The sequence below is a fragment of the Myzus persicae genome, unplaced genomic scaffold (genome assembly GCF_001856785.1).
Source record: "Myzus persicae strain clone G006 unplaced genomic scaffold, MPER_G0061.0, whole genome shotgun sequence".
Lineage (NCBI taxonomy): Eukaryota > Metazoa > Arthropoda > Insecta > Hemiptera > Aphididae > Myzus > Myzus persicae.
The window spans coordinates 17947-34938 of NW_019104214.1; the positions used below are offsets into that span (position 1 = coordinate 17947).

The window sequence follows — 16992 nt, forward strand, 5'->3', positions numbered from 1 at the left end:
GGCCTAGTGTGACTCGGTGGTTCGCCTCAGTCATCAATGTGTTCTGAGGTCAAGCATCAGCCGGCGACGCTAGCTCCTGGATGGATGACCACCCTTGATTTTAGTGACGAATCCAGGCCTCATCACATACACATGTTCGTCAAACAACCATAACTCCCCCCCCCCCTAAATGGTAATGGCCATAGAAAGTTGCAAATGCTTAAGATCAATAAAAAAAAAATACACAATAGACTATAGATTCTAAAATCAAAAAGCAAGAATTCAATTATTGTATATCATAAATAGACTACACTGCCACTTACGTATTGTGGTACACGCATTCACAATAGTAATATTTTCGACTTGAAGCTTATAAATGTAAATTATTTTCTGTCTATTCTCGCTGTACCTACACTCTACAGGCTACAGTCATTACTTGAATACAAAATTAGAATACATTATTAATATGATGTACCTATGTACATCATATTAATGTACCATAAATTTATAAGGTTTGTTATAATATAAGATAAGGTATATTATGCATTTATAATTCTAGGGGGTAGAGATCCACTTAATGTAAGACACTCATTTTATAAGTCAATATCGTTTTTGTAATTTGTTTTTTTCATAATTTGAAATAGGTAATAGCTACAAATCACATTTTTGGAAAAATAATATTTTATAACGTTATCTTTTTTTATGTTTTACTCATTTTTAATTTCATATTCTGAAGCAAAGTATTATTTGGAATACTTATTCTGATCTATGAAAATCAAATTTTGTACAAATAGTTTATTAGTTATAACTTAAAAGTAAATAGGTATTTAATGTTTTAAGGAGTACCTAGATTAGTAGACAAACATTTTTTTTAGGGAGGCACTGTTCCACTCCACGTTGTTATACTAAACTCTAATTAGTATTTGTATTTAAATACTTACAAATTATAACACATGATACATGAAATACTCGTCAATGATTCAATTTTTATACTTTGATGTACTCCAAAAAATATTCTGCCTTGGAATAAAGAATTAAAAAAACGTATGTTGCATAAAAAAAGCTAATACATTTAAAATATAGTTTTTAAAATAATAAGTGTCTTACGTTTAACCGGTTACCGTGTGTACATAAACATTATTATAGTAAATGTAAAATGTATACCTAATTTTAAATCTGTTAAAGCCTATAGGCTTAAAATTTAAGCAACCTGTATACCTATACTCAACTCTTCAATAGTACAAATTGTATTATAATTTATAACCTAAAATATTATGTACCTATGAATTTTCGATCCATTAGTGCAATAAAACATCAATTAGCTATCGTGTCTATTTGTCTATTTGGTGTTGATGTGCGTGGTGTGACAAAATATATTCTATTCAAAGGACCAAGTTGGTATTAAGCATATATCATTTAAAAAATATATTATATGGGAGGACTATAATAGTACAAATTTACAATATAGTTTTACTGCATGTCTGCATTCAGCATTGCTTGCGTGCATCAAGCAGGGAACACTTGTAGTCTGTAGACTTTGTTTGAAATACATTTTTGCATGAGACCAAGTTTAATCTAATTAAAGTCTATGGGTAGGTAGGTATATATAATTCTAAAAAGTAGAATAGTTTTCTTAATCATTTGTCTCCTTACCTTTTGTGTTTGTGGTTGTATTGTATGTACTTGGCGTCCTGACCTATTGTAAGAAAATAATTTTACATATTGTAGGTGAATTTAATAGAGTTAACAACACTTACCATGTCGAGCATTTGATTAAATTCATTTTTTACAGACTTATTAAGGTCCACACCCACTGGAGCGGTGGCTGTAAATTGTGTCTGGATTCATTTTACTGCCACCGATGCGGGGACCTTCTTAGTCATATTCTAATGTGATTTCTCAGCTCCAAGTAGCGGGCAGATAAATTAACTATGAAGACGTAACCGGATCAATAAAAATTCGCCGCGCTGTCTTTCGTCCGACAACTCATTGTGCACTTAACTTTTTCAGACAATTTAATCATTTTGAGGTTATAATTTTACCCGCCAAAAATGTGTTATCTTCGAACACGATAATAAAGCAGGCTATCGAAGACTCGAATAATGTTGAAACTATATTATTATAAAGAGTTTGAGACGACGACACGAAATCGCCGAAATTTCAAATTTAACTCGACCGTGGAAACTCACGGGTAAAGTGGACATTGTTGTGATTGTTATTATGTGATTATCATTTAATTATATTTTTTCGGGTTATTAGTCTTCACCAGACGATTCGCTTTTAAAAACATTTTCGTTTTGTAACACAAATTTCCGGGGTGAATGAAAACAATGGAAGATGACTCACCGAACTTGTTTGACAGTGAGCCGATGTCGGTGAAGCTGAATTTTCCCGAGAGCACAGTCGACGAAGACGACATCTTGACCGAGATTTTAGAGGAAATACGTGAAGAAGACCGCAGACCACCTGTCGAAGAAAACCCCGCCGCGTCGTCGACGGACGGTATTGGCGACGAACCACTTGTTAACAGTATCGAGTATCACACCGACGATTCGGATGACGAAGATGGACTTACAGCTGACGATCCACCGGCGGATACCGACCCCGACCAGTCGACTGGATCCCGGAAAGAGGATTCCCCGGGCGCCAAGACGAAAGATGTACACAAGGGATTGCCGCCCGGCCGAGTGAAGCTGATCATGAAAATGGACCCCGACGTCAATATAGTGGCAGGCGAAGCAGTATTCCTGGTCACTAAGGCGACGGTAAGCTATTGAACTGACACTGAAAAACTCTATAATTCGCATTCCTCGTTTGTTCTGCAGGAGCAATTTGTTGGGATTTTGGCACAACAATGTCACAAAGCAATGATGGCCAGCAACAAGAAAACTTTGCAAAAGAAGCATATCGAAACGGTGATCGAAGACAATGTACCGTTTGAGTTCTTAGAAGGTACATTAGATTGGTAAAACCATTTGGATTATGCTCACAATTTTTTTTACCCTTTTTACATTTTGTAATATAATAATGTATTATACATTTAATATTGATTTGTTTAGAATAATAAAATGACTAACACTTAACACTGACCAAATATGCACAGCGACGATGTGAGAATTTTTAATTGGTCAGAAATTAAGTTAACATGCTACAGATTTAGTTTCTAAATCTGAAAGTATGTATTATTATTTATTTTTAAAAGATTTAGCCTTCGACAATTTTTTTAGACATAATGTATATTTTATATAAGTACAACAAATAAATAAAAACACAACACTGCACATAGGTAAACAGAAATAATTTTGTTTTAATCACAATTTTAAGCCATAACAATATGCGACAATAAAAATAAATATAGGTACATAATCAATTATATCCAAATTAAAATAAATATATTTTATAATACAAGCATAGATATAGGTACACGGAAATGAGATTTGAGAGTAGAAAACAAAAAAATACTTGAGCCAATTATATTTAAGGAAGACAAAAAATGATGAGTTCTGTAATACAATTATTGTATAAAACCAAAAATATGTAAATACCAATTATAACATTGAGGACGCATTTATCAGAGCACTATGACATTTCAATTTTTGCAATTTTGCATGACATATTTTATATTTACAATATTTAAATACAGTTTTATGATTTATTTAGAAATATCAAGTATTCTAACTTAACATTATGTATCTATCTTGAGAGTAAAATGATTAGCATATATTTTTATATGCAATTATAATTATTATAAGATAGTAAATTTCAAATAAAAAAAACTTGTAGAACTTTGACCACCATAATTCGCCAACAGTTTATGTAACTTTGTATTTAAAATGGTCTTTAAATATTATTTATTATACATTTATTTCTTAAGTTATAGTAGTTGTGCAGTATTATAAATTAGTTTTAAATTTAGTTTAGTGGGGAATTACTAATACTTAATTTGAATCTAACAGTCTAAAGTAACAAACATATCACATTTATAAAAAGCAAATAATAAATCATAAGGTTTCACATCAATGATTAAAAACTTAAAAAAAAGTACCACTAAAATACAATTAAATATACAAAAAAATAAATATTTGACATACAATAATCCAATATTCATCAAATTTTTAGTCTTATAAATGACAAAATTAATAAAAATTAAATTAATTTTTAAATAATGCAACACAATATATTATACTTTTGAAAACCGTACGACTTATATGGAAGATATATTAATTGAAATCTATAATAATAATCATATCAAACTAGTTTGTTACAGCCATGATTTATTACTGTGATAATCACAAAATTAATTTTGTAACTTTCACAATACATAGTTTAAAAATTTTACTAGTTTATAAGTGATTATTACGTATCATGAAACATTTATCTATTAACCTATCCTAACGTATACTAGAACAATTCACTCTAGAATACACATTTACACAGCTAGCTAAAAGACTGTATAATATAATAAAAAATGTAAGACTTGAGGACAGTTCTATAAAGTTCAGTTTATAAAATTAATTTTTTGTGAAACCTTATAATTTTTTTAATCAAAATAATTTAAATATAAAATAAATACAAAATATCTAAATTATTCACGTCAACATTAACCACAGCCGTTATTTTCTTTTAACACTTTAAAAGAACAAAAAGTATTTTATAATTTGGCACACAAATAAATTGAATGATTTACACACTCATTGGATAATGATTGTTATTACTATTCTCTAATAATTGTCATAATATATTAAATATTTAATAATATGTCTAACATTTATCAGTTATTTTAAACTTTAGTTGTAAACTGTACTCCAAGTTTTAAAATACTTTTTATTGCTTCAGTAATTATAATAATCAGTAATACCATCACTTTGATCAACAAAGATTAATAGAATGCCAACTGTTGTACTGCTAAATAATATTTTACAATAATACATTCATCAATGTCGACAATGTCTTTAAAAATAAAATTGAATACAATATTTATAAATTATTGCTTTAAGTTGAGAGTATAGTTTAGTATTTATGATAATCGTATATTATTCAAATTTAAATTAGCTAATAGTATATTTTGTGGAGATAGATTATATTAGATAATTTTAATAATAAAATTGTTTGAATATTCTTGTATAACTAACTTTAAAACATTAAAAGTTGTAGTGACAATGTGCACTTAAATATTAGTCTTTGGTAAGGGTGCCAACACTTAAAAGTTCTGATTTATTATTTGTCACCAAATGAACACTACCATAGTTTATTCATATGAATATAAATAATGAGTTATTCGCTGTGATTCACTTTAACATAAAATAATAAATATGGAGTTAATGCTGAGTTCTTTGATGATTTGGATTCTAAAATTTGTGTTAATTGTGCAACCGACATTGTTCTTACTGTTTCATCATCACACTCTAACCACACGCTATCTCCGCCTTCTGAATTATCTAATATTCTTACTCCACAACATTCTAAGCTACGGCACCATCGACCAATCGAAGAAACTTTTCCTGAATCAATTGAATCACTTGACTGACTATTAGGAGCACCAGAAGATGATGTTTTTGAAGATATTTTTAGAAATCGAAAAAGACCATTTGATATTGATGATTTTTTATAATTTGCTGGCAATGTACCATTGGGTGTGACGGAAAGGCTTCCAGTCTTGCGTCGATCACGAGGACAGTTGATATACTCGTCAAGGTTGTCCTGAGCCTTAACATAAGCGACATAATGCCCAGAGGCAATTGTAGCACCCAAATGCATTATTATGGCATACAGCTGGTAACTATGAGCTCGAGTTTGTTGTTGTGAATTGAGAGATAAACACTCCTCACAAAAACACTCTAATGTCAAGGGAGTTGGCATGTGTTCATTCACTTTTGACACAACAGCTCTAAAAATTAATTTATTAATTAATAATTTTATACATAGGTAGGGTACTATTGTTTGAATAAATGTGAATTATTACCTATAGTTGGTGCAAAATCGTTTTAAATGTAATGTCAGCAATCGAGGTAAACTTTCATATCCAACACTTCGTTTGGCTTCATTATATCTACAGCACTGTTCACACCAATATTTGTCAGTATCTTGTAAATATTCTTCAGTCACAATCGCAGAATGATACAATTTGTTTACACTATCATAATCTAAAACAAATATACATAATATGCTAAACAATAATTAAAATAATTAAGTTAATGAAGAATAAACAACTAACCATAAGGGTTGAATTCATTTTCGGGTGATATGTCTCCATTGGTTAAACCATTTATAGGAACACAGATGTCACAAAAACTCTCTTTCCGTTCTGTAACAAATTCACATTCTAAACAAGTAGTGCGAAGCAGGGAAACGCCTTGGAAATCATCAAACATTGATGTACTACTACTACTGCTACTACTGCTGCCACTAGGAATACTTTCATTTTCATCAGATTGGACAGCATTTATAGTTCCATTTACTACATACAATTGTTTGTCATCTAAAAAAAATCTAGTGGTAAATTCTTTAAAACTTTTTTATTATGATTTTTTACTATCAAAATATGTACCAGCAAAATTGTCATTTTCGGGTAAAGCCACCTTATCACTAGCAATATTAACACTGGGCGGGAGAATGCCATTGACTGGTCGTGTTTTACTACTGGATGCAATTTTTAAAGACTTTCGCACTTGTCCAGAAAATTTTTTCAATTTATTGGGTGCAACAGGTTGAATGACTGGAGCAGGTGCAACGAAACAATTCACTTGAGCAGAATGCTGCATGACTAATTTACACCCCTCTCTGATATTATCTAACAAGCAGACAAGTAGTTCATGGGCGTCGTGTTGTTGGTTTCCCTCAAAAATTGGATTGACATCTCTATTTACACAACATTAAAATAGAATTAAAAATAACAATATTTATAAAAATATGTCATCTAATATATACCTTAATGATTGCAAAAAGACTTCAGGTTGATATGGATCTGAACTGTCTTTGAGCTCACAATTATGTAACGCTTCAAATACTTGATGAAGACGTTCAGTAACTTGTATGATTTTTAGATCGTTCATACTAACGTTTAATGATGATTGAAAGTTCCACATTTTGCTGCTGACTGAACTTGTACTTCTGCCCAGAGAAGAACATTTTCCCTATGGAAAAATTTAAAAAAATTACATAAGAAAACATAATAATTAACTTATTTGCTTGTATATAGTACTTTGAGTCCATTTGTTGACCGACCAGTGATCTCTTGTAACTCAGTGATAAGATGATGAAGATTGTGCAAAAATGAAGGTGCGAATCTCAACGTGTATAAAACACTGTTTAGAAAACAGGTGTTACCAAGATTACATAAAGTTGCCACACCAGGGGACCCATTACTTTCATTGTCACAAGAACAGTTTATTTGCTGCTGCTGTTGCTGCTGCTGCAGCTGTTGCTGTTGCTTGATATGCCGGATAACTTTAAAGAAAATTAAAATGTTATAAATTGTCTACTAGACAACCTATTTTTAAAAGCAATTATACAGTATACATTTCATAACACATATAACTCTAAGTATGATATCATTAATGTAAACAAACTAATTAATTACTCAACACAAACAACACATTTTTATTGTTTAAAACCCTTGCACAGTTAATGTATTTTTATTTAATTTAAATTTACCCCAGATTAAAATATTAAAATATAATCAAATTAAAAACAGGATTTCATATACAAAAACAAACAGAAAATATCAACTAAAAACAGAATGAATATTAAATTGTGTATAAATATTATAATCGAAGAAGACTTAAATAAACGTATATAAAAATTGTTTTGAATTAAAGATTTAAAACATATCACCTGATTTAAAATAACTGTCATGTCATCCATCCTTCCCTCTAATAACACATTTTATATGTAACACGTATATATTATACATTGGAGATGAATCAACTCCAATAAATATTAAAGTAATAATTAGTACATATCTTATAAAATGCAAAACTAATACATCAAATGAATAAAATATTAAAAAAGTAGTAAGAAAAATTCTATTTATGTTAGAAAACTTTAATATGTATGAAAACCTAGTTATTTATTTTACTTATTTAATAATATCTTTTTACTTTTTAAAGTAATAAATTAGTTACGTATTGATAATAAAATAATGACTTTTCATAATATTAATATGTACCATCATTATACTTGAATACATATCCAAGATACTAAACCCAATAACTAACTACATGACAATGTATTATATCAACTTCTTAATTTTATTAAGCCATGTCTAGACTAAATATCAATAACCTATTTAGATAAATTTAAGTTAATTATAAGATTGATGTACTATATATAAGTATAGATATTAAGATTTTTTTTATAGGATTTTTCTATTCAATATTTTTCTTAACAGAATGTGTATAAAGATAAAAAAAAAATACTAAATGGGGTAAACAATATATTTATTTATTCATTTAAAATTAAAATATTTACCAGCCAATCTATAAAATTATAAGGTAAATTGTTCATAGATAGATAACACTATTATAAATTATTAATAATAATAAATAATATTGGAATGTAAATTATAAAGTATGTTAAATTAGATTATAATAATGAAGATTATAAGGAATGCTTAAAATCTATATGCAATAATTTTACAACTAGCTTATTATCACTAAAATAAAAGAAACGCAGAAAATACTAAGTTAAAAAAAAATTGTATAACTATTGATCCTTTTTGTCAGTGTTAACCTCTTTTTCATCTTCATGATCCTCATTATTATCATCAACTGTATCGACAGGTTCATTAAATGCTTGTTTTACATAACTATAAATAATTAATTGTACAATAATAACAGCAAAAATAACGGATATAGCAATAACTCTATATCCTTGAATATTTAAAACTTGCCCGAGAAAATATTTCATAGAAAAATATCCAATAAAAGGAACAGTAAACATTAGAAAACTGTAACCCAATAAATACCACATAACGTGGCTTTCGAAGTCTGGTTCCATATTGAAAATGTATAATAATAAAGACTTAATAAACAGCAATTATTAACAACTTAGATCAATTATTTAATCACGAACAATTTTGATATAGAAAATAGCAATGTATTGCAATTAAAAACTTTTAAATTAACAGAACTTGATTGGAAAAATTGAAAACTTCAGTTACCAGGCTGGTCAAGAGGTGATGCCATCGGGTTAAGTTGGGAGAGTGCATAGGATTTAGATTGTAGTTGCCTGGATGCTGATAAACACAACTTCTTGCGTGGTGGCTGTTCAGCTGTCTCTGCTGACGATAAAACTGTCATTTTTCTTAACCCTAAAATAAATAATAATTACAATCTATTAGCCAATTATAGTACTAAACTAGAGTGAAAAACAGTTAAACAAATATATCCTGAACTCAGATTTAATCAAAGTAAAAACATTTTCAACAGGTAGGTATCTATTATCTAAACATAAGCAATAATTTAAAAACAGGTTGCAATTTCTTCTTTAAGGTTTAATTCTTAAGCAAGATCCATTTATTTATAAGACTATAAGTATACTTCAAGTTCAATTACAGTTAATTTTAAGACCCAATAATATCATAAATTCAAACAATAAGTACAGAGAGCGTAATCAGCTTGTAGAAATCAAACTCTGTGTCAGGCACAATCGGTATTACAGACAACTACTAATGGTTCAGTAGCGACACCAGATTCGGCCGATGAGACAGGAAGTCGGAGTCACACAGACTTGTTAAGTGGTATTCAGAAGGGTGGGTGAGATGATAGTATTTTAACGACCACCGATGCAGAGTACACAATTACAACTGTTAAATGTTAACGTGACAGCGACAATATCGCCGTAGACGGTTACACTCACCAATCGGACATAGGAGATTTCATGGAAATGACGTGTGTGCATAGAAGAAGTCAGTGATCGTTTTCGAATGTCACCGAACCAAAACCGTGAGAGGGCGTTTAGAGTTCAGTCGCGTTTGGCGGACGGAGATCGGCACTAGAGTTCTTTTTTTCCTGAAGTCACTTTTCTCGGTTTCCTAGCGAGTGTCGGCTCCACTGTGCACCATCGACAGTCGGCCGGTCGGCGAAAGTACGAGACGATTATGATTATCACGGGCGAACCGAAGACATGGGCTGGTCCACCATTTTGTCGTGTTAACACAACTTTGTACTTACACAGTTGTTACACAACACCGACAGTATTGGTGCGTGCGGGCGCTCGGCCGGCGGGGATACCACCTCTGGAGGAAAAACCTTCCAGAGATTTCCCGAATTTCCCGAACGGCGTACTGGATCTGCAAGTTAATTCAATTTTATGACCGGTAGCCACGGTCAAGATCTATAAAAATGTTATAAGGATCATCTTGGACTTGGATAGTTGGGAGGAAGCTTTAAAAATTGCAGTTTCTAAATTTTCTCGAATTGCCCGAGCAAGCAGATATTTAAACATCGGTCGGGCGGCGCTTATCACTGTATTTTATTCTTCCATGGCGCCGTGGCATACGGTCTTTCGCCCCCCACCACCACCCGAGACACGAGTCGTTTTCAGGTTATAGTGTATTTGTTTACCGTGTGATAATTCCTCTTTCTAGTGACTGCTGTTCGCCATTTACGTCGACCGAATTGTTTTTCATCAACGTTTCAACGCTCTTCAAAGGTATGTTTTTTCGTTTCAAATTCGCATTAAGTTTTCAAATATCAGCCCTGTATCTCCCGCTGGGGCTGTTGTTATGAAACTAATCGCGGAACACTCGCCAAATTGAAGGATCGAATCGGATTAAATTTCTAAACTTCCGTTTTGTTATAGATGCCGGAGGCGTCCGCCAAAAAAGCCAGTAAATCGGCCGCAAAGGTCAAAACTGAAAAAGTTGTCGAATCTGCCGACAAAGAGAAGAAAGTAGTGAAACAGAAAAGGCGCCAGAAGAGGCCTTAAGGACGTTTGTACTCCCGGGCAGTGTTCACAGGTTTCCGTCGTGGACTCCGCAACCAACACGAAAACACCGCCTTACTCAAAGTTGACGGATGTGATTCGAAGGCTGACTCTTGGTTTTACGTCGGAAAACGTGTCGCTTATGTCTACAGGGTATGTATTACTTGGTTATATATTAACGTACTATTTGTAGTTTTCATGATAATAATACTGTACCAATCATACAAGTCATGTTATTTTGTACAAAGGATCTCACTTCTAGATTTACTTAGTTCTGTGTACTTAAATTTACAATTTAGTATCTGGAATTTATTAATAAGAAAATTCATTTTAGCCTATGGACAGCTGTCTTATATCAAATTACTAATTTAACACCTCTTAACTAAATTTTAAACAAATGCATTTCTTAGTGGATAGACTATTGGTACACATACCGATTAAATTAAAATTTACTTATTTTAATTAATTACAATATAATTGAATTTGTGTTTTTAGGCTAAGCGATTAGTGTCCGTTCCTGGACGCCCAAAGAAGAAGTCTAAGGTCCGTGCTATCTGGGGTAAAGTGACTCGTCCTCATGGTGCCACTGGATCTGTACGAGCTAAGTTCAAGACCAACCTTCCCGCTAAAGCAATGGGACACAGAGTCAGGATTGTAAGCAATTCTTTTTTTTCTATTATGGTCACAACTCAAATTTTTACCCTAAAATATTCTAATTAAAATTTTAAAAACTGCTTTTTAAATTCTGTAGATTCATTTTAGTAAAATGATTACTATTATATTTGAGTTATAAACATTTTGACCCATCCTTCATAGTTTGAATTCCATTTTCTAACAATTATTTATTTGTTTTTGTTTCAGATGATGTATCCTTCCCGTATATAAGCTATTGTAATACAATTGACAATTTTCAGTTAAAAAAAAAATAAAAAATAAAAAAAATCGTATTATTTTGTATTTTTGTTTATTTCTCTGTTAATTAATTAGTCAAGATTACACAGAATATTTTAAAACACTCATGGTATCATTGTGTAAATCGGACAATTTTTCCAACTTATAATTTTACTTGCCATTGGGTTATAACCATGTTTGACCAAAATGGCTGACAACCTTAAGGTTTCTGGTGCGGAAATTCCATTTTGACGTGTTACAACTACAGTCCACATGTGTAATGAGTCTGATCCTTTTTTGCCACAAAACGCCAGAATTAAATGTGTATCAGGATCTGCATCAATAATAGTTGCTGTTATATCTCCTGAAAAAAATCGTAAATTATGATATGGGCACGTCAAATAATAACAGATTTAGATAGACAATGATATTATTGTAACAAGTGTCAATATTTAATTTAGAGTACCTCCTAGTGGACTTTGTATTGACCAAACTCCTACTTCGTTTTCTGTTGTTGGCAATTCAATTACAGCACTGTGATCGCCAATTAATAGTGGGTTATCGATGTTCCATACTTGTCTCAGCGTTGTTTTATTGTATCTCAAAAGTTCGCCATGAATGCAAACTCCATCTTCAACAAACTCTTCATGTTCTGATTCAATTACCATTATAGCCAAAAACCATTTTCCCAATAACTGCAACAGATTGTTATGTAACCTAGTTTTAGACATTCAAATTGTTATTACTACCTGATCTATGTTGACTTTGTTGAAAGGTTTGATTTTTGGACATGGTTTTAGTTCTTGATCATCATTAATGGGTCCGCCATTGGCTGAACAGACATAGATAATCAACTGTAATGTCACCAAATATAGAGACTCCATTTTGCATTGAGAGCACAGAAACGAATGCTTAAACTGTTATACAGTTTCTGATGAGACGCATTCATTGTGTGGGCGGTTTGAACTTAACAAGATTAAATTTAGCCTTAAAGTAGGTTAAATTATATCATTTTATGTTTAAGGAATTATCAAAAATTTGCACTTCCTGACATACACATGTACTGGCTGATAAAGTGTAATGACCAACAAATAGGTACTATTATTATTTATTTGAATATTAAATTGTCCAAATTTATGTATGCTTTTGGTTTTCAATTAAAAACATTAAATACTAAAGATACATAAATCCTAATATTTTGTGTTAGTACCTTGGTAGCCCCCCCTTCTGACAACAAAACTATTGAGTATTATTCCAAGGTTAACAGTTTAATATTCAATAATATACAGTTATTTACTGTAAAATATGTAAATGCATAAAAAACTGAGTTTGTTATGAACTATGATATTTACAATTTATGTTTATAAACATTTTATAAAGCCTAATTTAGCTCTACCCTAAAAGTTATTAACAGAGATTTGGACCCAAATTAACCATAGCCCACATCACCTTTGAATATTTGGACATCCAAAACCAAAATGATTTTTCTTTAAGAAACCTTAATAAGTTATAACTGTCAATAATTAAAGTAGCATATGCAAAAGGTTTAATTTGATCATTGACCATGTTGTAAACCATTTGAGTTGTAGTATTTAAATACTTTTTTTATATGGAATACTTGAATTTAGAATGAACTTTTATATACATTATCAATATTGGTTCTGGTTATTGTTTTAATTTATAATATAATGCCATGTGAAGATAAGAGTAAGTCACATTATTTCAGTGGCATAATTATAAATTTGATTTGGAAGGGTAATCACATTTTTAGAAACAATTATAGTATGTTATTGTCTATTGGTTCCTGCATATAGGGTGAAGTTTAAATTATTTTAGTTGATTACCATTGAGTATTGACCTCTAAATTATAAGTTAATTATTACAAAAATCAATTGTTATTTTTATGGGTTTTTGAAAATATTTAAAAAGTATTTGAATATTTCTCAATTTGTCTGCCTTATTAGAAGTTATACTATTGGCTCAACTAGGGTCAAAATTCTGGGGAAAGGGAGCTACAAACCACCCAACAAAATTATTAATTTAAAATAATCCATATGGAGTTTTAAACTAAATCAATAAAGGATATTTTTGTGAGGTCTAAGCGCCCTCCTGGTCGCATCACTGAGCTATAGTTTTTAAATCGTTATGACACTGATTGACAAGATAGAATTTTTTAACACTTTAATAGACTTTTTAATCTCAACAGCTATCTAAATGACGATTTCATAAGTAACAATAATCATAATTTTAATTGTATCATAATACATTTCTATGATATACTTTATAAATTAAATATGTATGTATCATAGACATTTAGTTTTCATTTTTCAAGGTGCTGAGCTAACTATTTGTCTGTATTTACATGCTATATGATTAATCATTTCAAAAAAATGTCTTTGTTATAAACATCTGTTCTATTCTATATAAATCCTACTATTATAAATCTAATACCGTAATATTTACTATAAGACACTATTTACATTAACACATAGGATTTGTTATATTTTAAAATTAACAGTTCTGTAACCATAGACCAAACACAAATTTACCAAGTATGCAAGACTAATAGTATACCAAAAAAATAATGCTGAACAATTAAATAAGTGTTATTACAACAGTAACTGTTCAATAAATTACTTGCACCATTTTATGATCTGCCTGAGAAAATATAATCAAAAACACCTACTTTGTTGAAAATTACTCACATCAAAAACTGTATGTATATTCATGTCTTAAAAACTTATGTCGTACAAATATTACTATAATCATTTTAATTTAACTGCCAAAATTATAAATAGTAAGTGTTGTACACTGGAACATTAAAAAAGCAACTAATACATACCAAAATACATTTATTAATTGCTATACGCCTATACCAACAAGTAACACTATTCTGGCACCTGTCATCTGGATGTAAGGTAATGTTATTATTAACAGTAATGCATAGATACCAAAAATATACAAAATCCTAGTTTTTTCATTTGTACTTTGTACGTGCATTGGCATTTAATAGACTTTGATGATTTATTTTACATAGTAACAAAGGATTTTAAGGAAAAATAAATTTGACCAACTTGGTAATTTGATATTAACAATCTTTGAATATTACCTGTAATTGTCCACCTTATTTTTTTTTACTATTATACAATTTTTATTTTATGATTTCATTGTAGAATACGACCATACATATTATGTAAGGCACTTCAATTTACCAACTCTAATAATAACTATTGTTTTGTCTTAATAAACAATATAATATTTTTAATAAACATTATTCTGGATATTTATGAATATATAATAAATAATGAAATTAGAAATGGAATGTTAAAATAAATGTGACCAAACTAACAATAAAAACAAAAGATAAAATAATTTGGTAAATTGATGTCTCATACATCCTCTGGATTGAACATTCCCTAAAACAAAACCAAACAATTAGACATCCAATGTAAAATGGAAAAATCAGACACAGTACTTACCTTGGCGCGACGCAGAATTGAATCTTTACTAGCGTCATACGGGTGATCCTTGGAAGGAATTTCAAGGACTGCTGGGATCGGTTGTGTATGTCCTTCAATTACATGACGAATCATTTCAGCTACCTGTTAATGATTTAAAAAAAATGTTTTTCATATTTGATCTGAAGACATCACTACCATAAACATATAAACATAGTTAATAGGTCGATAAGAGCACTACTATTGCTTACATTTTGATTGATAAGTATTATGTCGATATCATCTCGTTTGACAAACCCTTTGAAACATTCTTCAATATCAATTATTGCTGTATCTAAATAACGAGGAAAATACAATTAAACCGGCTTCATTACGTTTCAATAATAATATTACTTTTGTCAACAACCATGAAATTCGAGTGCCTGTGTTTGTTTATTTCACCGACACCACCCAACAAGAAACCGACACACGTGTCCTAAAACGAAAACAACAAGACGTCAATGTATGTGAAAATTTTTAACTGTCCAAAATCGAAAAAAATATACACATTCATCGACCAAAAAGGGCGGGTCTCCCGTTTGTGTATCGTGTAATTACACAGCAACAACTGTCATGACTATACTTACTTCGTCTCCGATCACAGCCAATAGTTTACCCTTAACTGCTGAGTGCATCGCCATTTTTAATTAGAATATTAGTTATTTCGGTAGATAAATATTGTGAACTTGTAAACTCGTTAACAGACGATTTTCTCAATTTGGAGTAACTTCACAGTTTCACACTCGAGAGTGAAAGAGAGAACACCCTTATCATCTACTAATTTTTTATACTGATAAAGCAGAAAAACATATGGTTTTATCTTTTATCCCGAATAATTGATAAGGACCCGAGCCCGCCCAATGCCGGAACTAAATAAACCTATATTTGAATATTTATTTAACCATTGCTTAGTGCAACCCACTTCCTACCTGCCAGGCCGCCCCCAGGGCCCGGACTTCACGGATTAATAAAACCTAAACCGGCATTCGCGTTATTACTTATTAGCTAATATGTAATAAAACTAATAGTCATTACCTATTTACTATTTAGTATACCTACCTGCCAGTTGGCTACTTCAGAGTTCGGAAATATTATAATCTGTACCTCAGCCATAGTCATATTATAAATAAATGTATTTATTTATTTTTATTCATATTTCTATGACTTTAGCTTTCCAATATTAAGAGTATTCAAGTGAATCTATATGTGTTTGGTACTTTGGAGTTCGGTTGATACAGTTACAGCACGAACTAGAGTACCTATATGTATATATCTTAGTTCATGAATTACATACTACTACAGTACGACGAAAAATTATGGAACTAAATATCAAATTTGGTCGACGGTCGTTGAATTTAATATTACTACCTATCTTAATATTTTGTACCTACTGTTCAGCTGTGGTGTAACTGAAACATAGAGTAAAAATTTAGTAAGTTCTTTACGATCAACAGTCAAGTGAAAAAAATATGAGGCAGAATTAGTAGGCAGCAATGCAATAATGAATGACATTCACAAATTTTGAATGATCGGGATATGCCTATAGGCCCCCTAACACTTTAAACATTATTTCTGGATAACCAAAATAAAAATAGTAGCCACCAGATAGGTAATGTTGCGTATTGTATATCATGAGGGGAGGGGGGTCTGCTCATCAAAAAAAAAAAAAAAACCCCCTAAAAAAAAAAAAAATAAATAA

The 16992-nt window shown here is 30.8% G+C and overlaps 5 protein-coding genes across 5 annotated transcripts; 2 read left to right on the top strand and 3 right to left on the bottom strand.

Moving 5' to 3' along the window:
• The first annotated feature begins 2104 nt into the window (after positions 1-2104).
• Positions 2105-3075, top strand: LOC111040106 (DNA polymerase epsilon subunit 4). The gene is made up of 2 exons (XM_022323864.1): positions 2105-2744; positions 2805-3075. Exons 1-2 carry the CDS (start codon positions 2301-2303, stop codon positions 2946-2948), a joined length of 588 nt encoding a protein of 195 aa, XP_022179556.1. The 5' UTR covers positions 2105-2300; the 3' UTR covers positions 2949-3075.
• Positions 3076-4531: 1456 nt separating this feature from the next.
• LOC111040104 (ubiquitin carboxyl-terminal hydrolase 1) lies at positions 4532-10182 on the bottom strand. Its single transcript, XM_022323862.1, has 8 exons — positions 9838-10182; positions 9140-9289; positions 7181-7425; positions 6907-7112; positions 6527-6837; positions 6194-6457; positions 5942-6122; positions 4532-5866 (listed from the first exon to the last, which is right to left on the bottom strand). The coding sequence occupies exons 2-8, from the start codon at positions 9276-9278 to the stop codon at positions 5254-5256; spliced, it is 1959 nt and encodes a 652-aa protein (XP_022179554.1). The 5' UTR covers positions 9279-9289; positions 9838-10182; the 3' UTR covers positions 4532-5253.
• Positions 10183-10782: 600 nt separating this feature from the next.
• LOC111040107 (60S ribosomal protein L35a) lies at positions 10783-11831 on the top strand. Its single transcript, XM_022323865.1, is given in 3 exon segments — positions 10783-11058; positions 11401-11559; positions 11767-11831. Coding segments are annotated over 3 exon segments (459 nt in total). The 3' UTR covers positions 11791-11831.
• Positions 11832-11850: 19 nt separating this feature from the next.
• On the bottom strand, positions 11851-12789 carry LOC111040105. The gene is made up of 3 exons (XM_022323863.1): positions 12546-12789; positions 12263-12491; positions 11851-12160 (listed from the first exon to the last, which is right to left on the bottom strand). The coding sequence occupies exons 1-3, from the start codon at positions 12678-12680 to the stop codon at positions 11922-11924; spliced, it is 603 nt and encodes a 200-aa protein (XP_022179555.1). The 5' UTR covers positions 12681-12789; the 3' UTR covers positions 11851-11921.
• Positions 12790-14874: 2085 nt separating this feature from the next.
• LOC111040108 (V-type proton ATPase subunit F) lies at positions 14875-16069 on the bottom strand. The gene is made up of 5 exons (XM_022323866.1): positions 15881-16069; positions 15648-15729; positions 15506-15588; positions 15276-15398; positions 14875-15212 (listed from the first exon to the last, which is right to left on the bottom strand). The coding sequence occupies exons 1-5, from the start codon at positions 15932-15934 to the stop codon at positions 15186-15188; spliced, it is 369 nt and encodes a 122-aa protein (XP_022179558.1). The 5' UTR covers positions 15935-16069; the 3' UTR covers positions 14875-15185.
• Between the last annotated feature and the right edge of the window lie 923 nt (positions 16070-16992).